At 42.0% G+C, this 27,789-nt stretch overlaps 2 protein-coding genes across 6 annotated transcripts in view; both read right to left on the bottom strand.

Moving 5' to 3' along the window:
* Window positions 1–238: 238 nt before the first annotated feature.
* On the bottom strand, window positions 239–11,172 carry LOC110977859 (sodium-coupled monocarboxylate transporter 1-like). Its single transcript, XM_022232364.2, has 15 exons — window positions 9,814–11,172; window positions 8,900–8,965; window positions 8,457–8,508; window positions 8,002–8,069; window positions 7,186–7,340; window positions 6,690–6,830; window positions 6,033–6,168; window positions 5,683–5,771; window positions 5,447–5,559; window positions 4,855–4,925; window positions 4,500–4,586; window positions 3,513–3,715; window positions 3,079–3,179; window positions 2,360–2,475; window positions 239–1,962 (listed from the first exon to the last, which is right to left on the bottom strand). The coding sequence occupies exons 1-15, from the start codon at window positions 10,162–10,164 to the stop codon at window positions 1,750–1,752; spliced, it is 1,962 nt and encodes a 653-aa protein (XP_022088056.2). The 5' UTR covers window positions 10,165–11,172; the 3' UTR covers window positions 239–1,749.
* A 1,411-nt stretch (window positions 11,173–12,583) lies between these two features.
* The window catches only part of LOC110979462 (sodium-coupled monocarboxylate transporter 1-like), a 30,371-nt gene continuing 15,165 nt past the window's right edge, over window positions 12,584–27,789 (bottom strand). For 4 of the 5 annotated variants that reach the window (XM_022235290.2, XM_022235273.2, XM_022235281.2 and 1 more), the window contains exons 2-15: window positions 25,374–25,439; window positions 25,008–25,059; window positions 24,683–24,750; window positions 24,243–24,397; window positions 21,892–22,032; window positions 21,342–21,471; window positions 20,813–20,901; window positions 20,289–20,401; window positions 19,885–19,952; window positions 19,423–19,509; window positions 18,555–18,778; window positions 18,084–18,184; window positions 17,509–17,642; window positions 12,584–14,044 (exon numbers count right to left, since the gene is read on the bottom strand). In XM_022235290.2, the coding sequence (XP_022090982.1) occupies window positions 13,889–14,044; window positions 17,509–17,642; window positions 18,084–18,184; window positions 18,555–18,778; window positions 19,423–19,509; window positions 19,885–19,952; window positions 20,289–20,401; window positions 20,813–20,901; window positions 21,342–21,471; window positions 21,892–22,032; window positions 24,243–24,397; window positions 24,683–24,750; window positions 25,008–25,059; window positions 25,374–25,439 (1,584 nt within the window). In that variant the 3' untranslated portion in view covers window positions 12,584–13,888. Of the gene's footprint in view, window positions 14,045–15,957; window positions 16,028–17,508; window positions 17,643–18,083; window positions 18,185–18,554; window positions 18,779–19,422; window positions 19,510–19,884; window positions 19,953–20,288; window positions 20,402–20,812; window positions 20,902–21,341; window positions 21,472–21,891; window positions 22,033–24,242; window positions 24,398–24,682; window positions 24,751–25,007; window positions 25,060–25,373; window positions 25,440–27,789 lie in introns of all 5 variants that reach the window. The other variant, XM_022235307.2, reaches the window with a different exon arrangement.

The raw sequence follows: 27,789 nt of genomic DNA, 5'->3' as shown, positions 1-27,789 counted from the left end.
GATCTACTGAAGGAATGCGCAGGCAGCCCATGGAGTCCGGGTCGGTTTGCAAGTGCACGCTGCGCACCGCATACTTAATGAAGTTGCCGGCTTTGTGAACAATGAAAAGATTCGCAGCTGTTGCGTAAGGACCTGTATTGTGCACTTGAAGGGCATTGCCTGGATTCAGGTTATAAACGCAAACTTTACGCATGCAGCACCGAAACGACAGAAAAAAAATTTCCAATTGGGCGGGAAAATTATTTAGATACATTTATTTCCACTCTTTAACATGAAATACTCGTATAACAAGCTCTAGCAGCGTACTCCTTTAAGAAACGGAAGATCGGTCAGATTTTCTAAAACCTACTTACTTAACGATAAAATTAAAACGATTAAAACAATTTGGTGTGTTAGCCAGTAAACAAAAATTCATTACAAAAGTGAGGAAGTTACTGGTCATACAAAGAACGTTCATTCGTTATCATCTAAAACGTTGCAAAGTGTTCTTTGGTTTAATAAAGATACATCAAAAATGAAAAAGTAAGTTCATGATTAAACTTTACATTCACAAGGCAGGCAACATTTGACGTTTTAACCCTCTAATTTACTGTACACCAAATGGAGTCTTCCTGTATAATGACAGCAAATGAGCCTTTGATATATTCCTCTACTAGCAGATGAACGGTGATTTTATTAATTTTCGTCATGACGATTAATTCTCGTCGATTTGCTACGGATGGCAATACCCAAACGTACTGATTTTTTTTTTGGGGGGGGGTTCACAATATAAGACTACTTCATTGGAAGTAGCATATTAAAATCTTAGCACTTGGCAAACATTTGCAGTTTATGACCTGTGACTGGTGCTTAAAATCAATAAAATATAAACATAAGAAGCTTTCGTTTGTTCAAATTTGGATCAAATTTGCATGGCTTCATCGGGAGTTTCTTGGTACTACTGGAACGGAAGGTAATTTACATGTGGTCTTCAACCCAGGGGTCTGGCCAAAATACCACTCAAGGTGTTAGGTCCGTGGGCAGCAGACGTTGAGCTGGGAAGCAGCACACCGTTGCTTTACAAGCGTCGTCATATGTGGCTATTTACATGTACACGCCAAACATACAGAGTTGGGCATTCCTGCATTAAGCAGTGTTGTCGTGGAGAATTCGCTGTCAACCAAGTTCAATAAATATTGAATTGGTTTGGAGAGAGAAAAAAGCAAGAGAACAATGGATATTGATGCTAAATGCACAAAAGGTAAGATTGATAAATAAATGAAGGACTTCAGACACCCCCTTTTATACTTCAAATTGATTTTAAGGATTAGTGTATTTGCAAATTTCCCAATCAAGTACTTTTCAGTACCTGTGTCAGAAAACTTAATTTTTATAAAATGGTGATGGTCTGAATATTCATTATTTTATTTTGAAATCTTGCCTGTGTGCGTGTAACCCCCAGATGCCCGTGTTCCCTTGTTCTTTAGCTTGTTTTCTCCAGACGACTTCAGTATTACACAGTGAGGTTGTTATTCCAAAAAGGAACCGGTACTTCGACATCAAGACTAGGATTTGATATCTACGTCTGTCTCAACTATGGGTACGGCTGTAGAATTAATACAGGCGCCCGTGGAAGGTATTTTGGTTAAGGCTGCAACCATGCAGGTCCCATCAAGAATCGTGTTTCACACAGCCGTAGCCAGTAGCGTTGGACACGGCCAGTGCGTCAGGGGGCTCATCAACATGCGCAGGGAGGCAAAGACACTTGGCCTACATTTCAGTGGCGGGCTGCTCCAAGTAGACTTCAACGGGATTATCGTAGGTGTTCTCCTCTGGATTATCCGGTTTGGGTATGTACTTCATATTGGTAATCGTCCCCACTCCGTTGTAGTCATTCATTTGGAAGTCCTGCGACGTTTTGACGCCATCAACCTCTTTCACGCAGTATGCAGTGTCCTTTGTGTCATCATCGTCCTCGTATTCCTAAGGAACATAAAACAAACAGCATTCAGTTCGTACTGCCGGTGATGTAAAAGTAAATGGATATATAAGTCCAGCACGCGAGGTTGAACTTAGTTCTACCTAGAAAGAGGTATATGCTTTGGCAAGGCAAATAGGCTGTTACCAGAATGAAACTACGCAGGAGTCTGGGACAGTTACGGCAGCTTGGTCCCCATAGAGTCTTGTGGTATTTCAAGCCGCAGCCAAATTTCTGAGCTTAGCATGGCTTCTTTGAACTCTGGTACCGTGAACGTTACGTCACCTTCGACGACAGAAAATGTTTGACTAATTTGTTTGCTTTTGGTTTGCTTGCTTGCTTGTCAATATATAGTACCAATGCCTTCACATCCTCCTCATTAATATTGGCCCCCCGTCTCACCAGTTTGTCCTGTCCACAGCGCATGGGTTTTTTAATAACTTCCGGCAGGCAACAGTAGCATGCATCGGCGATGTGTTGGTATAGCATCGGGTCGTTATCACTAGACTTGTTGGCTCCTGTATTAAAAACAAATGGGCATCAAAACTCATAAAGGTGTTATTATCATTAAATTAAAACACGGCAGAAATTTTTTTCACTTGCTAACGGTAATTATGAACACTTATTCGTAAACACCTAAGATATTTTAACTATTTCTACTGGCTGACAGCCCGTCACGTGGCTGGTCTTCAACAGTTGATAAAAGAAGGCGTCACGCTCGCGCGTATTTCCATATATGGAGACTACCTATGACTACTCACAAGACGAAAATTCAAAAACTTTGCTTGAGGGGTATTTGGGGGAAAAAAAGTTAACTTGTTGAATAAAATCGTTGAAAATGTGTAACTTTTAAATTAGCTTTGACTCTCTGGCTCAAAAATGTATTTATTAATGGGAATAAAATGTGCTGGCCAGTCTTAAACGAACGTTGTATGCGTTGTGTGGTTGCTTCTTGCGAATGTATTTTGTACCAGATAAAATCTCATCAGTGATAATTCCTTTACTAGCTGTGGAAGACTCACTTTGTCACTTGACGGCCTTAACTAACTGTTAATCTAATCTATCTTTTTATTCCAATTATAACAAAAAAGCTTGTGGATGAACTCAACCAATCGCCTCACCGGTTAGGAAGCTGACAAGCAGGCCGACAACCACAGTGATCAGCCAATACGTGCAGCTGTACCAGGAGTATGACAGAGTGTACAAAGCAGCAATGGCGGGCCTTCGGGAAATGAGACATTTGATATGTTTGAGTGAAATTCTACTTCTGGCGGATGTGGTTTACAAGATATTTGTAAGGATCAACAAGATAAGTAACCCTTACAAAAGGTCAGGTCATACTTCCATGTTAGAATTGACAGTTAACTCTTAGACGAGTTTGTATGGCTTCAGCAAACCTCCGGGGTGTAATATGTAAGCTCTGTGATGATTGACAACTAATTTGGGCTCTCTCAGTCTTGCTATTTTAACGTTCTGGAATTTCGGACTCCTCACTAAAATGTGCCTGTTTTATATGTTCAGTGGGTCCCTCTGAATCTACGACAGTCTGGAATACCTGGGTTCCTCGGTAGGAGGCATAGTTGTAAAGCCTGACATGGCCGTCGAGCCCATACCACCGAACGTGGAGTTGGTTGCGTTCGTAGAGTAGCAGCCGTCGATGACAAGCGGGGGCTTGTAGACCTCCGGCGGGTAGATCTGCGCGCCGATGCCCACCCAGAAGGCCATGGCGAGCCCGCAGATGAGACCAGTCAGAGCACCCTGGCGGGGTGTTAATCATTACAAAGGATCCATTCATATAGTGTGGACGATTTGGGTCCGAATACCGGATTTTGTGGCATGAAGCATGCCAGTTGAATGTGATGAATTGTTGAGCTGTCGAAAGTTAGTGAATTAGCAGTCTGTGTTGCAGTGGCGTAGCCACGGGGGGGGGCTAGGGGTACGTGCTCTCTCCCCCCCCCCCATTCCCGGTGCCCTAAGGTGCCCTCCCCCCACACAAAAACGGATGAATGGATATTGAGCAAAGCTAATAAAAGCTTGCCCCAGAAAGCCACACCACTGAAAGCTGGTGCCCCCCCCCAAGATTCTGGTGCCCCCCACTAGTAAAATTCTAGCCACGCCACTGCTGTGTTGATAGTAGATGACCATATGTCGGTGTGTAATTTCAGTGGAATGAACAGTGGTACCCTGACAGTACACAGTTTTGTATGGACGCGGCCACACAGGCAGAGGTGGTAATGACATGGAAGAAACAAAGATGGTGGTTAGGGCGATGATCACGTTTAGAGCAATGCCTACGGGGATGATTGAGATGGTGCAGGTGAAGCATTCTCTTGTGGAGACAGAGAGTTAGAGTGAAATGCATGGAATTTGCAGCGGGGCTGACCCCACGAACGTTAAGGAAAAGAAAACACAAGAGTACTCATTGGGATTGCTGGATAACAACTGGAGAAAGATGATCTTTTTGCATGGGAGAGGCACGGTGAAGCGACATAGCAACGATATGAGATGGTCTCTGTGAAAATAGATCATAGCGATGTTCTACCTTCGAGTTAGACCAAGGGAAGAACATTCCAAGACTGAAGACTCCCATTAGTGGCCCACCAGTCATGCCGAAGAGACTTAGAGCCAACTGCATTGAATAAAAAGAAACAAACGTCTGAAGTAAAAAGGTATCTTTTTACCATCTGCAAGGCAAGTCTACGGGATCGTATACGGGACTATGAAATTTAAGGGATGTCCATGATCTTATCTTTATGTTTGTTTCACGTTTATTAGTCACACTACTGCTGTGAAGTATGTACTTGCCAAACATTCTAACGCAGACTAAAATCTCCAAATCTCGATATACACGTGCGTACAAACGGGAGAACGTTTCAATCATTTCGACTGAAATTTACCTGAAGGACTCCCTTGTTTAGGAGAGATACAATATATGCAACCAGCAAACTCAGTAAACCGAATCCCATAGCTGTAGATGATAAAACCAGATGAAAGATTTAGTGAGAAAAAGGGGGAAGAGAGTTCACACAAAATTACACAAATTCAAAGTTTAGCCAAACTGAATAGCTAGATGTCTTCTTGAAGGACGTTTTAATCGGTGTAAAAAGATATATTTAAAGATTCAGTCAATGATCTGTTGCCTCTACTGTGTTGTGTTAGCCACGGCCAATTCAACAAAACTACCGAAAGTTGGACGGCCTGGAAGTAACCTGCGAAAACTTCCAACTGCACGGGAATTAGGCCTTCAAGGTAATCACTTGCACTGCTGCATTGAAGACGAACCAAGTTGAACATAATTATGTACTTCAAGTAGCCTATTCAGTAGCTACGTCTGTACTAAACGCGAGCTGATAACAGCAAACCACATTCAAGTAGCCCTGGCTTCGCTCGACAGGCAGTCTGGGGAATATTCTATTGAGGCGGGGCGCTTTCACTCTCAAACAGAAATCAACTGGAGCTAGTATACTGAGGCACATGACGTATACCGACCTATCCCTTTAGTCACGAGTGTGTATCGCTCCTCTTGCATCTTCTTGAAACAGGGTCTGACGAGGTCTTCTGCAGTCACTGCTGCCAGCGAGTTCAGCCCCGAAGAGACGGTACTGAGAAGAATAAATATGGGACAGATTAAGACGCTCACTATTGTACACATGTAGAATTAGCATTAGGGTGGGAAGTGGAGAGACAGACAACAGTGCTGTCAGGATGAGAAGGCGAAGTCTTACCTCAATGCTGCGCTGAAGACAGAGGATGTAAACAACCCAGGCAGGCCTGGTAAACCTCCAAATAGTTCCATCACAAAGATGGGAATAAGCTACAAGACATGTAATCAGAAATACACGTTATCAGTTGAGAGCGTTGATGAAGCCAATCCCAAATTCACCCCACCTTATAGCCAAACCCAACTCGACATAACTCACCTAAACCCAATCCAACCCGACCGCCAGAAAAGGACACCGTGAAATTTAACGCCAACTCAACCAAAACCAGGATCACAATACATGTATTAGACTTTCAAATTTGGATCAAGTGATTCGTGTAAATCCACTAAATATTCCTAAGAACATGCCCACACCTGATCTGTTTGGTCGATTTGATTGGATGTGTAGGGATCACATCGCTGGTTGGCGTAGTAGGAATACATCACAAGACCGGCTGAGCAGGCGCATGACACCACGATTACCATGCCGACAGTTGCGAGGTACAGTGAGCTACACAACAAGGAATTTAAATATGGGAATTTGGTCGAATTAGCAAAATGCTGACCTGTACCTACTTGCCACTTTTTCCTGTACTGACATTATAAGACGAAAATTAACAAAGCACACGTACACGTGATATGCATCATCGTCAGGTGGATACAAACATACATTGAATACTACAGGCGGTTGACATAGTTTCGCACTTATTGCACTGGCACCCCTCAAGGCTGAGTAAAAAGGTGCCTCACCACATGTATGTATGTACGACAAAAAATCGACTCGTGTGCGTTGCGTTCGGCTGTCGAATACGCAACGCTGGCACAAAGTGTTAACGAGCATACGGAATGGAAGGCGCCTTTAAAATGTGATACTTGTTTACTGTGCGCTCAGCGAACAACTATGAATCGTGCGTACTTGAATGGTGAATCCCACAACTGACATCTCTCTCCCTTGGTTACGCGATCGTTAGTTCCCTGCACAAAGTCCACGCAGACATACAGTGCATAATGGACCCCAAGGCTGACACTCACATTCTTGACCTCCTTAAGTTACCAACAGTCAGGTATCGCTGGACCTGTGATTGGTTAACGCCGTATGTTGCTGTCCATGTGAAGCACCCACCGACTACAACCGACCAGAAAGTATGCCGGATGGAGGGATCTGGAGAAAAACTGAAAGACAACAATGGCATGTTATAAAGTGACAGAAGGTAGCCTAATACAGGAGCACTAATCTGACATAACAAAAAACTGACAACAAACAGAAAGGCAACTATAGGGCCTACAGACGACAATGCACACCAAACAAAACCGTCTGACTGACAGCACAGTGTAAACCAAGGCGATAAAACGCAACACAAAATAACAGTACTGCTACGCAAGAATCTAAACAATAACGGACCTAGATATAGACTTCAAACTTAATGATAAAACAAAAACAACATAACATTAATCTGCGCAACGCGTAGTAAAATGTAACACAAATTAGCACAACACAATATAAACGAGACACAATACAACAACATACTTCCAGAAATCGATGCGTCCTCCTTCCTCTGCAATCTTCCAGACCTGTATGAATCCACCTAGACGCAGGGAGCCTTCGATGATGACGGCCAGAAATCCTGCCATCATTACGCACATTTGGAAGGCATCAGTCCAAAGTACAGCCTTCATGCCGCCCTAAAAAGAACCGAATATAAAGAATCGTTTAGTCTCTACAGCGCTTCTTCAGTATATTTCATGCAAACATCGTAACTCATTGACAACCTTTTCCTGGTCAGTTGTTTCAAAACAGCCATGAGATTTCTTCTGAGTCTGAATCACGCCTTATCTGAAGCATGCACCGCCAACTTTTACTGAAATGTACATAACCTTTCAAGCTCCACGAGCCTGTATTAGAAGTTTATTCAATTAGAGAAAGAATTTGGCGAAGATGCAGCTTAAATATATACACAATTTCCCTTCAACTCTTCGATTCAGCATTTTGCAGTAAGGTATTGCTTAATCACCATCGTCATCGACACCATCAATTTATGGACTCCAAGCTAACAGTCCTCCCAAAGTTTATAAACCAGCGCAAGACGTGACCAAGATATCTCTTTACAAATTCATACAGGTTTGTCACGCAAAATGATACGTGGCAGTGATGTCGGGTAAACTGCAGACGTCATACTTTCCAGCCCAACCTTTTTCATACATAACTGCTGAACTTAAAACCACTATCAGTTTTCAAGAGATTATGAATGTTAAAACGAATGTTTTTAAGAATTATTTTGCCTTTTCAGATTGGTTGCTTTTCCCCATTTTTATGTGGATTTTTAAAAAAAGCTACTAAACTTACAACTGTAGTATAAAATGTGCAGGCCACACCAATGGCAACCACGGACCCCCACAAGCTGAGATTGGTCACTGTGAACAAGAAGAAGACGTATGCAATCAGTTTAAAAGCAAAAACGAAACAGCAAAAAGAACTATTGTATTTATGAAAAAACAACGCGAAAAAATACCATGAAAAATCCATATCGCCCGATTCCAATAAAAAGTATTAAATTAATAAAAAACAAAATAAATAAACAAAAATCCAGGTACTGTCATTATTATCCAGAGTCGGGTAGGTTTTGCCAAGGTTAAAAAACTAAACGTGCCTGTCAATTCAATAAGAGTCTGTGGCTTTATTAACACCATGCAGAATATGGTTGTCAACTGTCGCGCTGCTTGTAAAGGAGAAATAATTAAAGCATTTTATCTGTCGAATAATTCAAGCCATAAAAAGGTATAAAACTAGAATTTAGTCACCTGCGTTAAATGCCAGAGCTGGAGCATAGATGACTATACCCATATAAAGGACCTTCAACAAAAAAAGGGGAAAACATTAAAATAAAAAGATAACAGAGATGTAAGCATTCGCATGAGGCACAATAGCAAACGTTCGCTCAAGTTGACCTGCATCTTAGTCCATTGGGCCTTGCTATCATTAACCTGTGTGTCCATTCTTTTGTTCACATTAAATTCCACTTAAACGCTCAAAGAGCTCTGCTGGAAATATTTAAAAAAAATTGTATGAACTAACCAAGTGGTCCCAAAGCTGTAAATGTTGATCTTTGTTCCCTGTAACCAAACAACGCCCAGTAATATATAGCTATATAAAGACCTTTTATACTAATAGGAAAAAGCCATTTAACGAAGGAAACGTCACACTATCTGCGCGTTAGACTGACAAAACAAAATCAGGGTACTACCATTTGAAGGAAGTAGGTGAGAGTTCCTGCAACACGAACCACCTTGTTGAAGCGCTTTTCGAGATACTGTGAAGAGAAAGGAGTTTTCCCCCCAATTAATGGAATTTCTCTCGTGACAGAAAGTTCACCCTAACGCTGATCGTTGAAGCTAATTTAACCTTAACAATGCCTCTGTCCGTTGTCCTCTTCTGTATCATGCCACGCCTCGTCACTGTCGTTTGGGTTCTGTATTCAGGGTTGGTTTGTTTTATTTTGTTTTTTGGTTTTTAGTTTCTTGTTTATTTTCCTTTCACTCTCAATCTAATCCTTATCATCTTAACTTTTTGTTACCATAGTCATACACTAGTGACTGCCGTGTTCTGCGTCGTGGTCACTGTCAACGTCGGCAAAGCTATCAGCACCAGTACTATCGCCTGATCATCTAACTCACCATTGTCCTGATTACCAAATATTATTTCACTTAGCATCCTTACTGTCGCAATCCATATCAGTCTATCCATTCTGTGTTCATCTTTTCAACTTTTAACAATTCCTTCCACACTCTAATCGATCATATGTTCACAATGTCTTTAATTTGTCGTCATTTTACGGCATCTCAACATTTACAAAAAGCCGGTTGACATGAAACACTCAGTGAAGTACGCAAAAGTTAACAATGCCACTCATGAGTTACATCTGCACCGTATTTATTACCAGAACTCACATTTTCTTTTATTGGGGTGGATTCATCTCCGGAGGTTTTTGTGTGTTTTTTATTTCAATTTGTGTTTGGTTTTTGTTTTGAAATGAAATCACCAACGCTCCTGAGCCGATAGTCAGCTATTTTCCTTCATCTTTGAACATATGTTACCCGAAAATGTCGGGGTCACTTTGCCCGTCTTAAAAAAAAATCACACAAAACAAAAGAGACAAACCTCGTTTGCACTGGTTACGCCCAAGCGATAGAAGACAGGCAGGAACAACCTTGTCACGGCGATCCCTGTCAAGATGTAGGCGAACCCAAACAGCCAGAACATGGTGCCATAGATGTAGGTCTCGGCCGGCGTACCCAGCACCGTGATGGCCGAGATGAAGCTAGCCACCAGCGACATGGCCACAGGGATGGGGTTCATGTTGCGGTCGGCCAGCAGGAACTCCTTGGTCGTCTTCTGCTTGCCTCCGGTGCAGCCGTAATAGATGCCGATGAAAACTGACACGGCCAGCATCAGCCCGAACACCACATAGTCCCAGACCTGGAAAAGTCGTTGGGTATCGTCGACGGCCATGGCTCTCCGTAAGACGCTCCAAGTTATGCGTCTATCAGTGAAAACCACGAGGACCAAAAGTCCAAGTTCTTGTTTTGGCGACGCTAGTTCTCCTAGAATGACGGGCTAAGATTCAATTTAATCGATCAGGTGCGGGTGTGACGGCGACACCTGGAAAAAACTTCAGCGTGGCCACAGTGACAAAGCAACCCGTAGCACGAACTTAGACGATGGCGAATTTCTCGCAGTCACACACTTGATGGACACAAAAGCTACGCAAACGTTGTTGAATTTAAAAAAGTGTGCAAAGGTGCATTCCACTTCACTACATCGCCAAATTAAACAGGCTATTCAACTGCCCCATAAAAAAAAACAAAAACAGAGCGGTAATTCTCTGCAGCCCGTGCGCATTGCATTCACAGTTTGTCACGTCAAAGGATGATGCATTTTTATAAAGACCAAATCGGGTTGTCATCTGTGGCCTTTTTATCGTTCTCTACAAAGCAAATAAATGTTGGTAAACAGATCGTGTGCTGTATATTGAAAACTTAAAAAAGACACACAATGGATAGGTGAAATGACACGTACGCCTTATTCTGATATTCCCCCATGTCAACCGGGGCTACTCCCGTTCTGCCTTCAGAAGGTCGTAAAAATTACGAAAAATAAAAAAGGGATCATACATGAAGAGTGCAAATTAGAACTCGACCTCAACAATCAAAGCCCTTTGTCGGATTAGAACTAAACTAGTAGCCACCTGGGGTGAGGTCTCGGAGGCTTGGTTCCCTCCCCCAATAAGTGCTGAAAAAGAAAGCTAACATAGGCTACCTACACCCCAAAGTACTAGCTCTTACATAGCCATACATTCCAGCCCTCTGTAGCGCAGCCACGGGGTGGGGAAGTGCCGCTAGAGCATCATGAGCTATTTTAGGGGGTGAATTCTGGTCTGAGCCCCCAACCCACACATACAATTTAACACAACCCCGCCCACCGACATACCGGATTCGCCACTGCAACTCATATTGTGATAGACGGGTGTCCTTATAATGCGCTATTTGGTTTGGGGGGGGTGTCTGCAAGAGGATAGCGCAGATATTAACAGGTTAAGAACAGGTCCTTCGGGGTCGAGTAGGGAAAGTTATGGCCATTCTTGAAACGTTCTGTCGAGTTTGAATGACCTCTTGAAAATCAATTCTCGACAAGTGGTGCTTGTAACCTCTGGAGAATGGCTGTTAGTAGGCATCTGCAAATAAACCGGCCATAAAGTTGTTTGATTGTCAGATTATATGGAAGTCGCACACCAAAGTAATTGCTGTAAACATCAGGGTTACTTGACACACAGGCAAATAACTGGGTCCTTATTGCCACATTGTGCCCTTAAGAGGGAGAAAATTCGATTTCGTTAGAAACTGGACTGCCCATCTAAGAATATGTCTTTCTTAATTAATAGCATTTCAGAGAAAATATACTGAATTGATTTTCGAACACGAAGTAATCATCGGCTGCAGCTGTTATTAACCCCCTTCGAACTAAAATACGCAACAATGGCGGTCTCGTGCTCCCGTGGTGTGATACAAGGGATTCTTTTTAGAAATGGTGCGCGTACGCGATAAGTACTCAGCATGGAAAAAAACAACTGGGTGTTTATGTGACTGTTCTGTGTAGTTAATTCGGATTAATTCAGTGTGCATGATAAAAAAAAAACACATCACATGCAGATACTGCCATCCACTCTCCAGCTGCATATCCGAAATACATGTATATTTATACGCGTTCCATCATGGCGCCACTTGGGTCATACCATTTTTCTAGAGGGGGGGTTTCCACGGAGGTGGCAAGCATTCATCAGCTTATTAAAACAACAGAAGAGGGTACATTTGAGTTTTTATGTTTCTTCACTAAAATTTGCATCCCTTTTCATCACATTTTGTTTTCCATTTCTTAATTTTTTCTTCATGCATCTTGCGTTTTTTCTTCTTAAATTCCCCTCCCCGTGACACTCCCTCACCCCCGCGACGCTAATGCGTATCATTTGTAATGATGGCAGCGTTTAAACTAATAGCTAAGCAAGGAAGACAACAGGATTGTGTAAAACGTCACTGGATTTTTAAACTAGCGGAGTTTCAGTACAATGTTTGTGTGCGTAGAGCCGATAGAATAGTGTATCCATTTTTGGAAACTAAAACAGTCCAAAATAAATCAAAGCGGGAGGTACATGGAAGTAACAACCATTTGTTCTCCAGAGTATCGTTTTTCCCTATCACTAAGCATCGGTGTTAATGTCCAAAACTAAATAAAGAACTATACAATAAACGTTATCGGTTTAATTCCAAAGGTCCAGCCAGCACCATGCAAAATTTTCATTCAACGACTGGACTATGGGGGGGGGCAATATTAACGACAAAACTCCACAACGGGATGATAAAAATATTCAAAGGAGTTCTCTTTTTTCGTTGAAAGTGTTTAATTCCGTTTAATATAAACCCATTCCAAATGAAAACAGTTCACCAAAAGAGGTATGCTGAACCACGAGTTATAACCTACCATAACCAATAAATTGGGAGCATTAAACAATTCTTACAGGAACGACGCAACACACCTAAAGCATCTATTGTAACTACCAGATGTGAGATTGGAGGATTATAAAACATCCCGCGAAATAATCACCAGAGGTTTTAAGTTCCCTACAGCAGCGTAGGGTCTATGACATACATTTGTGTATCCCTTTAAAGACATACCTTAAAATACCCACTTCTTTTGTTCTATATCGACGTCAAGGCGTCAAAACACCTAAATGGTAAATTCGGGATTTTTCAGATTGTGAAAGAGATTGTTTAAAAATTCGTAATGAAAAATCCTGAACTTTGGGAAACATCCTGACCAATCTCACCCCTGGTTATAAACCAGAAAATGGAAAGCAGTTTGTTCCTGAGATAGCTGTCTGACGTGGCACATATAAAAAATCTAGACACTTCTATCACACGCAATAGAAAATATCATGCGTTCATTTTCAGGTTTTCGAACAAAATTTTCATTTGAATAAATTCTATTTACAAAAACTTCTCATTCGTTCGATGTTGCAATTTTCAGTTCATTTTCTGAAATCAAAATGAAAACATACTGATTATTTTACAAATTACAAGCCAATCCGCAACCCCCCCCCCAAAAGGGCCTATGTTAGATGTCAAAAACATCATTTTAAAAGAGCTATGCATGATTCTGATTAAAAGATCTAATAAAATACACGGTTTACAGTGAAATAAAAAAAAATCAGTTGTGAATCTAACCAATTAACGCAAACTTTAAGAATATGCAGTATTTCAACTAAATCTAAATAAAAAATCTACGTCAAATCAAAACACTAATCCAAAAAAATTGAAACTGCACAACAGAGATAGAGTATAAAAATAATACATTGTGCAAAAGCAGCCTCGACAAATGGGGACAGAAAGTACAAAACGTATTTCATGACAGGACTTGAGACCGAAACTGCGCAAAATTGAGTCGCGTGAGGTCAAAATTTTGTAGGATCGGTTTATATAATGTTAATCAAATCAACGTTGACCCGACACCAAAACCAACTATGTATGTACAATTACCCCGTGTGGGTATTCAAGGGGATGAAGATGGAGAATGCGTGATCGGATTTCAAGTTTCGACGGAGTGTCCAAACAAGGCATTCAAGAAGTCAACTCTATATATGCTGTTTGGGGACACTCGGGCCAACAGCCAACAGAAACTTTCCTTACAACTTGGTGTTAAACTCCATCTGGCCGTTGGGGTAAGGTGGAGGCAGCTCATCGGTGACAACCTGGTAGGATTCCCCGTTGCCGGCCTTATCAGTTTCGTCGGGCTTGTACTTTTCTTTCTCATTTTTCTCATCCGTGGAAATAGCCTTCTCCTATTTGAGTGGCAGAAATAACGGGGAAGTCGTTTTCAAAGTCATTCGTTTGCAAGAGTTTTGATAAACAAGATGTCCGGAGTTTACGCTGAACTACAAATCCTCGAAACATTCAACTGGTTGGTCCCTCGAGCGAAACACGAAAACGAATACCGTATCTATTATGAACACAGGTATCTCTAAATGGTGACGGAGACTGGGAGGTTTGACCCAGAGCCGTATACAGAGAGAGTGGCGCCAAGCTTAGAGTTTGGAACCAAAATGGCTGTTTATTATGCGTGCGGTGCAGCATTCACTCATGGTGTATACTCATCGCCCACGTGCACTCAACGCATAATCCACCATTTTGTTTCCAACAATTCAGACACTCGTGTCGCAACTCTTTCTAATTAAACAGCTGTAGGTTGACCCACTCCAAGGCACAATGTGGGTTGATGAAAATCTCGATCAAAATTGACTCAGTGTGCTCGTTTCGTTCGTGTGCTATGTGCCTGTTTGTTTCACGCGGATCCTGATCGTGATCAGGGATCCAACGCTGCTTCACTGACATCAGAATCCATCCAATGGATAGCATCAACCAGCGATGAAATCACTGATCGAGATCTAGATCCGTGTGAAACAAATATGGCATTGCCCATTGTTTTCCCACATGTGAGAGCTCTAAAGCCACCTTGTTCTCAACGAAGCCACTAAAATGTTCCTTTTACGTATTTACCGATGTCTTTGGAGTTCCCACGGTCTTCATAAATCTTAAGAAGTGTTGCCATTTTAACTTTGGACGGCACTGCTGGTTAAACTATGCTGATATGCTCTTTAGCACTGTGCCACAAATATTGGAACAGTGAATATCCTGCACGACGCATTGTCACAGATTAACCCAATATCGAGAGCTTGGCAAAGTGTATGTCTCACAGTGTTGAAAGGGTTTATGTCCATGCACTATATCGACGAGTAGCATATAGGGTTTATGGAGAGGTGTGGCGCGGTCAAAGCATTCCAATACCACAATTCACACAAACTGAGTTTGCGGTGCCGAAACCACCTCCAAAGGTTAAAGGTTAATATTCAGAAAGTAGGACACAACAAACTGCAGCAAAGAACTGTTTATTAAGCTCTTAAAACAAGTATCAGTTTGACGCAGGGCTGTTGTATTGCGCCTGTAATAAAGTCTTCATATTGTTGCAACTCCCTTTTACTAGGTTAAAAAGTTTAATCCCGAACAACATGTGACTACACGAACTTTTTTTTCAAAGTTAAGGACAACGGTTGGACAGGGTGAAGAGTTATCCCGCGAGCTAAAAAACAAGGTCGAACATGGCGCGGTGCATCATCTAAATGTCTGTGATCCTGTTAAGGTTAGGCGTGATATTTGACCATGAAAAATGTTGAAAATGGAGGAAACAGTGATAAATACAGAGATAAATACAAATACAGAGAGAAAAAACTTGAAATCTTTTCAAAAATGGGGGGAACATCTGCCCGGTTAAAAGGCCTTCCTGTTTAGTGGTTAGTAGTGGTGTTAGTGGCGTCGAGAGGGAATAGGGAAAATCCATCAAATCGTGTCAGAGTTAAGTTAAACACGAACAATAGACGGTGAAGCGGAACAAAGGGTTGTTGTTGTGAGATTGGGTTGTGGTACTGGAACCAGAGCAGTAAATATAAAGAGTAGCGCCGACTTCAGACTCTGGAACGAAAATGGCCGGTTATCATGTGCATATATTACAGCATGCATCTACTGTGTGCTAATTGCCCATGTGCGCTGACGCATAATCCGCCATTTTGGTTCCAACAAATGAGATTGTCATGTCGCCACTCTCTCTATGAACAGCTCTGACTGGAACATTAGGTTAACAACACCGTCAGCACGAGTCCACAAAGAACGGGAAACTTCCACGATCCTGATCTCAACTTACAACATCTCTAAACTGCCATATCGAGATCTGTAGCAACGGTGCGTATCGGTTCCATTTTGTAATCGGAAAACTGAAAAATTCAGAGGAAATTGAATTTAGACAAAAGAACAGACAGAATGATTGTGACAGGGATCGAGTACGTGGGGTGATAAGTAAAGAAATTATTTTATCTAAAAATGTTTTTTTTTTTTGGCAAAACATTAACGCTAAAAGCAGAAATATTTTCGACACGTGAAACATGTAGTCACTATCTACCTGTACTTTGATAACATCATCTGAGGAAGTGAAGTGTCTTCCTTGCAAATTGGAATTATTTCACTGTAAGATCATCTGTGTGGTTTGTTTAGCTTCAAGTTCTGTTTTTTAAAGCCCATAACGAAATCGATCATACTCACAGAAAAATTTAACACAATCATCTTTCGGCCAAGAATGGAAAACGCAATTATAAACAATGATGCAAATTAGGGCGCATAAGCGTGATGTTCTTCCTTTGTTTCAGGTGTTTTTGCTTTGCTTTTTTTTTGAAAAGGAGATGAGAAAGACATGATGGAAACATTTTAGGAGAAAAAACGTAAAAATTCATAAATGATGCTAGGCGTGCTCTTTTTTCTCTACAAAACAAAAAAAAGAGATGGCCGCAAATTAAGCAACAGAAATTTAAAGAGCTGTCGTCGAGTCTTTTGTGGGTCCATTAAACGAAGGGACACGGTGGGAGAAAGCAATTACGCGGTAGCGGGTCTGAAATACCCGGAATCTGAGTCAGAATATTTGGGAAAATGTACGTGCACGTATGCCGCACATTTCTTGCGTACCATCGCCAAACTGTGTGACCTACCGCGCGCACTCGAAGCACTCAGTCATTAAAGTCGTGTAACTCTACCTGTAACATCCTCGGACTCAGAATAGACTCGACCACAACTCTGATAATGTTCAGCAGCACCGACAGCAATGCCAAACATAAACATTATGTTGAATGTGATGTTTCTAAAGCTAAGCAAAAGAATTGTTATGAAATGGTGCGGCCGTGAATAATCTGCTTCATATTTACATAGCTCAATGCCCAGAAGTGTATAAACGATTCTGCACGGAAGCTACATGTTACCGCCATCTTGTCTTATTTGCATGGCTACGCTCTCAAATTAATTCAGAATTCAGATTTAAACTCAGAAGCTTGAAACTAAAAAGCTCAGCAAACTGCAACGATTTTCCCAACCTAAGCAAAGGGGTTTGCAACCAAAATCCCCCACTGTCGAATCGGAGGCCTTCTTCAAGCTAGAACATTATAGGCAACCCGTTCCTCAAACTCAGTAATAGCCAACAAAACGACAAGTAAATCTATTACAGAAATCTGTTGAAAGAAAAAGTGCTAACGGCTGGTTTCGTGTGATCTGTCAACGCATTATGGTGACACAAAGAATGCACAGTATCAATTGTCTAGGCCGATGTTATTCAACACTAATTCCATAGTTTAAAAATAATCTTTAGGCTCTGGATTCACCAATATGCTATATAATACCGCGCAACGTTGGCAGTGCACCTGACACGGCTTACCTCGTCTCCCTCAGGTTCATACTTCCTCGCCCCACAACGAAGTGGTTTCTTCAATTTCTCCGGTAGGCAGCAATACATGGCGTCGACCACTGGACACAGCAAGCGGGGGTCAACCTCCGAGGGCTTAGTATATCCTTCAAACATTGTTGGCAAACACAGCAACAACGTTACGTTGTACATATTAATGATTTCTTTTATACATTAATGAAGGGTTAAAGTCAATGTACTTGTTTTCTGTTAAGATGCAAGATCTGTCTCATTCAGAAGAGCAACATGCGTTGACCTGGGCAATACTGTTCAGCCTGCTACAGCTAAGAGCAAATCAGCAACAAGGGGCGGAGGTTCAATCAAATTTACTTCCTGAAGCCGCTGAAAAGGGTGGTATTATAATGAGGAGGTTACTCAAAAAATAAGTACCACAGTAACACGGACATGAGACTCATCGCAGACACGCTGCAAACAGAATGTGTACAATCTGCCTGGGATGTTCACGAGGAGAATGCTCATCCACTAGCAGCGTCCCTTAAAAGTTGCAATTGTGGGGGGGGGGCAAAGGAGACGGACTGTTTGCCTACCAGTCAAAAAACTTGTTAACAGTCCAGTGCCAATAACTGTCAGCCAGGCTATGGCACTGTACCAGGCGTAGGAGACCGCGTAGAGTTGGGCTATGGCCGGCCTGGAGTAAAAGGAAGAGCCAAGAAAAATTGAATGGAAATACGAGTTCGTAACGGTGACTGACAAGCAAAGTATAGGCTGTGATATCAAGAGCGAAATGCCATTCTAGCATCATTGCAGTGCAGAGTTCATGACAGGTCTTCAAAAGATATCACAATCCTCTAAATGTCCACCAAAAGACACAAATCGATTCCTTTGTTGCCAATCCTCAGCAAAAGGTGTCAAATCTCTCCAAATGACTTGGGACTGCAAATTTGAGATGGACTCGTTGGGGACCTGACTACCACACTACCCTACAGTCAGCGAGGACTGAAGAGAATGGATGGAATGGGTGACGATTAAGAAGAGTTTGCCCAACACCAAGTACCCACCTCTCAGTCGGCTCAGGCAGTGGGGTCGAGTAGTTCATCATGGTGGTGGGCATTTCCGTGGCCAAGACCCCGGTCGCATTCCAGGTCGCCTCGGTCGAGTTGAAGACCGGGCACTCGTCAACAGACAGCAGCGGCTTGTTCGGGTTGGCTGGTGGGTAGATCTGCGCGCCGATCCCGATCCAGAAAGTGAAGACCAGACCGCACACCAAGCCGGTGAGGGCACCCTGTTGAGAGAGAACACAAAATTGTGCTGAGCATGAGCGCCAGCTAGCCAAAAGGCAGAATTACAACATGATGGTTTTGAAATATATGAAAGAATTACTAAACTTTTCGGTGTTTTGTCATCTACTGTCACGGTTTACTGACAATTGAAAATGCTTCCTCTAATTCCTCTTGACACTGCAAAACCAGGGGTGTTTATACACCAACATCCACTTTTCAGCGGGGTTCAAATGTTCCTAGTTATTTCAATACTCTTAGTGTTACTTTGACCACCCTCCAGTGCACTGTAGCACTTGTAGGTATGTAAAGTAACACCAGCAGTGTTAAAGGAACACATTGTGGTCACACACCACCGTTTTTACAGTGTAAATTGTGGTTATTCACATGCAGGGTTGTTGCTTGACCTTGTGAACAAAAACAAGGACCGTCCAACCATCACATTTAGGACAAGACCCGCCATCAACGTTATAGGAAATGCTCACCTTCCTTCAGGCTAGCATGTCATTATGTCAACTTGACAGGTTTTAATCGTGTCGGTTCAGACAGCACATGATACTCACCGAACCAAACAAATGCATTAGCGCGATTGCCTGTTATATGAAACTATAAACAGTACACAATTTTTTTTTCGATCATTTATTCCTACCTTTGAGTTAGCCCAGGGGAAAAATATCGCCAAGCTGAAGAGCCCGAGAAGAGGTCCGCCAACAATGCCAAAGATACTCAAGGCAGCCTGATAAATGAGAACCAGAAAGAGTAATAAATTACACGAAAAGAACAAGATGCTCACATTGGTAGAGTCAACTGCATTTCGCTCCGACGAGCACTTAACGGGTACAGCTGCAACGAAACGTTTCTCCAAAACACACTTAATAACGTCTAATTTAACCTCTTTTGATTTTTTTATCACTATTCAAAGCGTTTTGGGATACCTTTCCTTGGTTTTTATGCTGATAAGATTTAGATATTCATGAATAAAACTGGAATGTCATCTCCTGAAGAAGGCCTCAGTGTTACACAGGTTTTGTGCACAAAAACCTCTTGCGTTTTTGTGGACTTCATGGGGACTTCATAAGGAAAAAAAATTAAACTCCAACGGGGTTCCTACCTGGAGCACATCTCCGAGCAAAGATGCAATGAAGGCCATGCCGATACAAAGCAATCCATATCCGGCAGCTAGGGGAAAAAAGACAAATAATGCACAAATAAATCAGCCGATTGGATAATCTACTATACTGCCTTAAAGAAATTGTAATTGTGGGTATCTCTTGAAACCTGCGAAAGGAATTCAAGATACCGGACCCCCCAAATCGAACTCTTTAAAAAGGTCAATTTTTATGAAAATATCATAAGTTAGAATGATGTCTACAACTACTATATATGTGGTAATGGACGGACGCCAATTTTCGGGTCTTACACACTTAGTGGGAAGCATTTAGTTCATTGCTTTTACGTTTACTTAGTGCACCAAACCAAAACAAACCAATGGAGGAAATGTTTAGGGACACATACCCAGGCACTTGGTGATTTTGGTATACTTCTCTTCCTCAATGTTAGGCCGGATGGTCTTCACGATGTCCTCGCCAGTCACGGCGGCCAGCGAGTTCAGTCCAGACGACACAGTGCTGCACGGAACAACCAGACACAACAAACAAACTTGTGAACTCGCATTTTGAAAACTTGAAATGCAATACATGCCACACTGAAATGTATACAGGATATTTTCTGTCGTTGTTTAGACACTGACTCCTCGATCCAAGCATGGATGGCGCTGTGAATTGTAGAGACATACCACATACACTTGTCGAATGCTATCTTTAACGAGGTTCTACTAAGGAAGCAAGCACCCACTATTTCCTATTATCACGAGTAACATAATGTATTCAAAAATCATAAAAACCTCAATCTCAAGTGTTTCTTTCTGCAGTACCTACGCCCCTTTTAAACGAAAACACATCGAAGAAAAGGTGTCAGTAAAGAGAGTTGCGAAAGCTGCTGAGAAGTATTTTTGTCCGGAATTGCGATTAACCTCTCACCTCAGCGCTGCACTGAAGACAGCCGACACCAACAGGCCCGGCAGTCCGGGGCTCTCGTGGAAGAGGTCCATCAAGAAATACGGAACCAGCTGTCATTGTAGAAAAAAACAAAGCATAAAGATCACTGCACAACTGTAACTACATGTATAAATCTGTGTTGATTTCTTGAACAAGATCGCCAGACTGGACAGTGTCCAGTGCGTCGGCACAGCCCTGCCTTTGATGATCTACGGGCACTAAGTCATGATGTGACTGAACTATTTTTAAGTAGCACGCATGTGGTGTCTGCGATTTCTTGTGAGATCAGCCAGTTATAACACAAGGACTAAACAGTCATAACTTTTCGTGACAAATGAGGTTCCAGCAGTTGGGAGCAACTTGCTCTTCCTTGAAAGAAGACAAAGCAACACCCACAACCGACACATAATGCAACATTGCAACACTTCCTTAGGTAGGTTTCAACAGAGTCCCCTGCCGTGTCTGTGCTTTCCAATTATACAGGTTCCCAACAGCAACAAGCTCAATATACCTGGTCGGTGGAGTCCACGTACTTGAGGGTGTAAGGATCGCATCCAGCGTAGTTGGCGTACATCACGAGGCCAGCCAAACAAGCCAGAGACACCACGATCACCATCCCCACAACAGCCATGAACAAAGCTCTATGTAGGAGTCAGAGATATCACGGTTATAAGTACTGTACTTGTAATAATATGTCCTATATTCCTAAAGTGTACTCCATGCAGATGTAGATTGAAATAGCCACTCACAATTTAAACAAGTGCAAGTTGGTAATACCTACTCTATTACATCTCCCTGATACATTTTACATAAGCAATGCATAACTTAAAACGGAAATAGAGAGGCTGAGCTTTGCATGCGTCAATAGAATGATTTTCCGTCTGTGACCTCACCATTTGTATGTTTAAACATACAAATAAGTATCAGTCCACAATCATCATATGAATTTTGACAGCACCATGTCCTTCTCAGGTCAATGTTATACCTCTGGTGTGTAGACAACTCCAAATCAATAAAGGAGAGCACTGAAATTCCCCAATCTGCGCCGCGAATATACTTACAACTGGGCCACTGGTTCCCTGCCGCAGGTGAGGTAGCGCTGGACTTGTGCCTGGTTGACGCAGTAGACGGCCGACCAGGTGAAGGTGCCGCCGACCACCACCGACCAGAAGGTGTGACGCACGGTGGGGTCTGGGTCGAAGCTGAGAAACAGAGGACGAAAAGAATGACAGTGGTTGTCAACTCAAAATGTCGGAAAGGTTTGCACCTCAAGAGTCTGATGAATACTCATGACATGACAAGCTGGTTACTGAAGTCCCTCCAATAACTTTAATCGAGACCACGCTTTCTGCTCGATCTTGCAGCACGGAGACACTTTTTTGCGATGTAATGTCTTTCTGTCTACCATCACTTATACTGTGTAAATTTCCAGTCTGTTTTGTTTCGAAAAAATAAAAGAATCACCAGTTGGGAAGATCAAGTATGACGCCAACAGCGATAAAATATTGAACCCGGAAATATATGAACGCACCTTTTCTTCAGTGTCCATCTTTCCCCTTGTTTGTCATGGAGGAGAGAATGAAGCTGTTTCTTTAGCACAATTCTTGACATTTACCTTTTTTTACAAAAAGCCTTTTACATCAGCATGGCCACGCATATATTGGCACTCAGAAGTGCAACGCTCATACACAATGCATTTGAATCGGTTTAAAATTGTCTTCGAAAGAGTATCTTTGCGAGCAGAACATTAAAACTTGCTCCATGTTACAAGGAGAGTGGAACTATTAGAAATTTGACTTTCATGGTGTATTCACTTTAAAGGATTCTCTACCATCCAGAGTTTCGCTATTTTCTTCATCATTCGTTGGAACCTAGAAACGCAAATGCTTGGCAAAACGTCAAAGAAGTTCCTTGCTGACATACGGTACGATTCCTATTTTGTTTTCAATTACAGAACAACGGATAGTATTTCGTGATGTCATTTCATATATTAAAGAACCTTTACGCCCTTATTCAACCCGTTTCCAGAACTGGACTTCAGTATGGACTCGACAACAAACACTTCTTGACGTGTCCATCGTTTACAGGACCCTGCCGCAATTTCAGGAGGATTTCGGTATCAGGCGCCGACTGACTGACTGCCTGTTGACAAACCAAGCAGCAGGCTGGCAGATGTTTCCCGAAAGTATAGGTAACACGCCTGTGTCGTGGGACCCTGACTTCAATATATTATCCATTACAGTGACAAATGAGGTCGTGTTCCCTAATCCAGACGGCAAGACATTTCTCCCTTAAACTGTGCCAACACAGCTTAGTGAAACACTACGTTTATACCAATCGGGGGATGACTACAGAAAAATTTAGGCTACGGAATCATGGCTATGATGTAATGGACACTCTCAGATCACTCGCACATATCCATTTACAACTCCAACCCCGAGACGAAACTTTCAAGGCTTATGTATGGTGACCTAAACTTTACAATGACAAGTTAGGTACATGCACTTTCTGACGATCATTTTGACTGGCAGGATATTATCAAAATATTTAAACAATGCTGCACCTACAAGGAATTCGTACAAGAATGGATGTTGAAAGGAAATACACAAAAAATACAGCTGCCATATTGACAAGCTGAATGCTACATTGTTGTGCCTTGGTTCAAAGTCAATTTAGAGATCGAAAGTTCGTTGGGCAAGCAAAAATGGCTTTATACTTTTATTTGGGCGTCCTTAGTTCAATCAATGGCTCTCACGACCAACACGTGTTTTTGGCCCCAGTCTGATCACAGGAAAAAAATACGTCGCCGACCCTGTACGGCATTTCTACCAAGCTAAAATAAGATAACAATCTTATATAGGAGTTTCCGAGAGCAAGCAAATGATTTTGTACCCACTTGTTTTCTGGACCGACCAACCCTCCCTTAAAGTAAAAAAAATGACGGGCGCACTGTAGGTAGGTAATTTATTTCAAGATGTACTTTGAGTCAGGGAGATGTTAATTTTTGCTTACTAATATCTTTACCACTCGACCGCCGAGCTTGCCGGGGTCGCCTGCCCGGTCCGAGTCAGACGGAGCAGCGGGTACCGAAAGAGTTCGCAGTACCCGCCCAATAAAGCTTGTGGATTTTTCTCAAACTCTCCGACAAGCTCTGAGTATACAGTGTTTATAAATATATACACGGGGTAAGGGCAAAACCTGTAATTAAAAATTAGGTTATATATCAAACCTCAATTTGATTTCTCTCTTGGCATCGGGCTGCAACATACGAATACTGTGTAAAATGGAAACCAAAGATGGGAATCTTTTTTTTTCACTCCGTTTGAAAACTGTTCCGGGATCATAGACGAAGCTGAAGCAAAAACAAGAACTTTAAAAAGAGGAGGGCTCCTGATCGCCGTATCCAACTCACTTGAAGAAGTCGATTCGACCCCCTTCCTCGGCTATGTTCCAGACGTTTGTAATACCTCCCAAGCGCATGCTTCCTGCAATAATGAGGGCAAGGAAGCCGCTGATCATGATGCACACCTGGAAGACATCGGTCCACAGCACCGCCTTCATCCCACCCTGCCGTACAAAAAGAAATGGGGGACGGGGCACCAGACCAGTGAGCTTTCGTGAGATTCGGGATAAAAGGGGTCATAAATATCTGCAGCAAAGAGTCTCCGATAATGACGGTATGGCCAAAGTCTATACGCTAGAGATCATATGTAAAGCACAACTCTACAAACATTACAAGGCTCGCACGAAGACAGGTATGTCGATGTGGTGACACGCACGGGACAGACCAACATGCTTAAGTTAATCGTAGTCTGAAGGGGGAATTCAAACGCGACAGAGCCCCAAACTTACAATTGTCGTGTAGAAGGTGCACACGAGGCCGATGGCAACGACAGAGCCCCAGAGGTGAAGGCCAGTCACTACGAAAGTAAAAAAAAAAACAAATTTGCAGGCCATCGAACTGATTCAAACAACGGAGTGGTTGAAAAATGAGATCCTGAAATCTAAATGCAGTCAACTAAAATATGTAAATGTACTTTAAAGCGGCTTGATTGCAACAGGTCAATCATGCTTTTCCTAGCGCTAGGGAATTACATCCAACAGCTGCCTTTACGGGACTTTGTGTTGGGATAAACCAAAGGTTTGCCTATAACTGACAAGAAAGTGCGCATCATACCCGCACTGAGAGCAAGCGCTGGTGCGTAGATCACTATACCCATGTAGATGATCTGGAAAAAAAAAGAAAATCAAAATAGGGCCAATTTAAGTTTTGTAAAATCTTGTTTCACTAATGATCAGGGCGCTAATGAGCTATTTGATTCCAAAGAGGTTTACACACAGCGAACACTGAATGTTTTTCTGAGAAATAAAGCTTATGTATTTCCCCTTTTCTTTGAACAGTGAAGATGATTTTCTTTCTCGACTCTGCATGTACATATATTTAATGGTCACCCAGTTCAACGTTGGAGGTAAACACGCACTGCAAATGTCAACATCCGAAACGGTCTTTCGAAAACATCTCAACACAGGGCACCGAACTCACCATTTGAAGGAAGAAAGTCATCATGCCGCATATGCGTAGGACTTTGTTGAAACGTAGTTCCAAGTACTAAATTTGAATCAAAGAAAGAAGGTCTTTGGTAAGCACACACACAATAGATTCACTGTAGATCTTCTTGTTGCTATTTGGTTAACCCAGGTTAACCCATGGTTTCACCCGCGCAAGCTTTCGCCAAGCCGGGTATCTTCAGAGCTGGCCGTGAACGGTTTTTTGAAAGTCTAGATGAAATGTCTGCATATTGTGTAGATACTGCCAAAGAAAAAAATAGGCAAAATGTCTGGTATAGTAGTAATGCAGTCACCTTCCACAAGCACTTCGCCAGGACCAGTCATTGGCAACATGTGAAAGACAAAGATATGCAAACACAGTACAATTAAGCATTACCGGAATGAAGTATTTTATTATCACAACTTTTCCCCTGGGAGCTCAGATGCTATTTGGAGTGTTTCATTGGCCCAGTGAGCAGGGGTAATAATAATGAAAAGTTAGTTAAAGGCGCTTATAACCACTCTTGTTATTATTATTACAAATAGGTCATTTGGGAGACACTTTGTGGTAAATTTTTCAGCCTTAGGGAGACATTGGCCGAATTTGACTGTCCAAATTTTGAGAGATGATAGATTAGGGCTAAAATGAAAACATGTAAAGTTTGGTTAAGATCAGATAAGCGAATATTGAATTATGGGACAGTACATTTGGAAAAAATTTGTGCACGTTTTTATGGGAATGTCTCCCTAATGACCCATTTTTGGTAAATATTATTATTTATTATTTCTGTTTGATTATTATTACTGCTGGTGCTTGTCATTTCTCTGTTACATCACACTGACTTACTGACCACGCACACAAGCATGAATTACACCCAATGAAAGAGCATGTTTAATTGAAAACATATCTATTTCTATTCTTTTTACATCGCTTGTGAGCTTCGTTTACCGTGTAGTGTAAGTCATTACTAAACCATTCATTCCCATTTACACTGCTAAACAAAGCTTTGAACGAAATGACTCAGTGTAAATCTAGATAGGGGTCTGGGCATTTTGTGGGCAGAGCAAATGTTTGAAAAGTATAGTTCCTTTCTAATGTAGGCATTAAGCAGCGTACATGTACATGTACATGTAGAAACGAGAAATGGCAAATTTGCTACTGTTCCTTGTTTTACAAACTAGAGCCTACTACTTTGCTTTTCACTGCCCGCAACTACAATTGCCAAACTGCATCACCGCGTGCTGTCAGGTTCGAATCTCAATTTTGTAAAACAAAAAATAAATAGGCCTAAATGAAAATAAAATCCTCCTTATCATCGCAGATATATACAGTATATTATTCAATGCAGGTCTCGAATTTCAGTGACTCCATTCGGTGGCCAAGTTGTGGATACTATCCAGGGGCGTGTTTTGCAGTATTCGGGCATGCTTCGGGTCACGACATCGTGTACATGTACATGTTCTGTACTTATATGTACTTCAGAGTGGTACATGGTTGCCGCAGCGTATGAATGGGGTCGCAAATAGACCAGCAGCCCCATGGGGATAGTTCGCAAAAACTAATGGAGAAAATCACCGACGCGGGAGAGATTTCTGAAGATCGTTACCAACATGAAGGTTACACCTCTCAGTATTGGAAACTGCCTTGCAATACATGAATATATTCTTCAACAGGAAAGTGATAAATGGACAACCATTGTTAACAGAGAACAACATGATTTCAGATGCTTAATTCTCCCATGGTAGATCTGCAGAAAAGGCAGCTGCCCCAGTACAGTGTACAAACCGTGGGAGCACGTACTTCACTGGTTAGCCCTACAATGTTCAAGGTAATCGTCAAAGTCGAATTGTTCTTTGCAAAAGGCCTACAAATTCCAACCTTCCAATGTGACTAGCATGAATGTTGCTGACAGAAATGCACTCTTGACATCACTAACAAAAACTAATGGAGAAAATAACTGACGCGAGACAGATTTCTGAAGATCGTTACCATACACTTCTCGGTATTGAAAGCTGCCATGCAATAAATGAATACGTTCTTCAACAGGAAAATGATATATGGACAACTATTGTTAACAGAGAACACGTGCTGCGTGTAATAGGAAGTTACACGCAGCACGAGTGAACACAGTGGGCTTTTATCTTCACTAGCCAACCGTCTGCCACATTACAGTGGTACGGCAATCCAATGGCCTACTTCTCTTTGGTAATTTCAATGCCGTTTGAAGTTTGTCTGCGAATTCACTTGGCCTACTTTAATAGCGCAGGCGTGCCAGACATAAACACAGTCAAAACGATTATCTGCGAATGCAGCTTATTTGGTACATGTATAAAAAGTGCAATTAAAGTGCCCTTCACGCGATGCCTCTGCGGTGACCAGTAGATTTCGCAAGATTCTAGACTTTTTAGAG

Source organism: Acanthaster planci, linkage group LG18, assembly GCF_054643075.1.
Source record: "Acanthaster planci isolate LZ-2023a linkage group LG18, COTS_SCS, whole genome shotgun sequence".
In the NCBI taxonomy this organism is placed as follows: Eukaryota; Metazoa; Echinodermata; class Asteroidea; order Valvatida; family Acanthasteridae; genus Acanthaster; species Acanthaster planci.
This window is presented reverse-complemented; position numbering and strand designations above follow the sequence as displayed.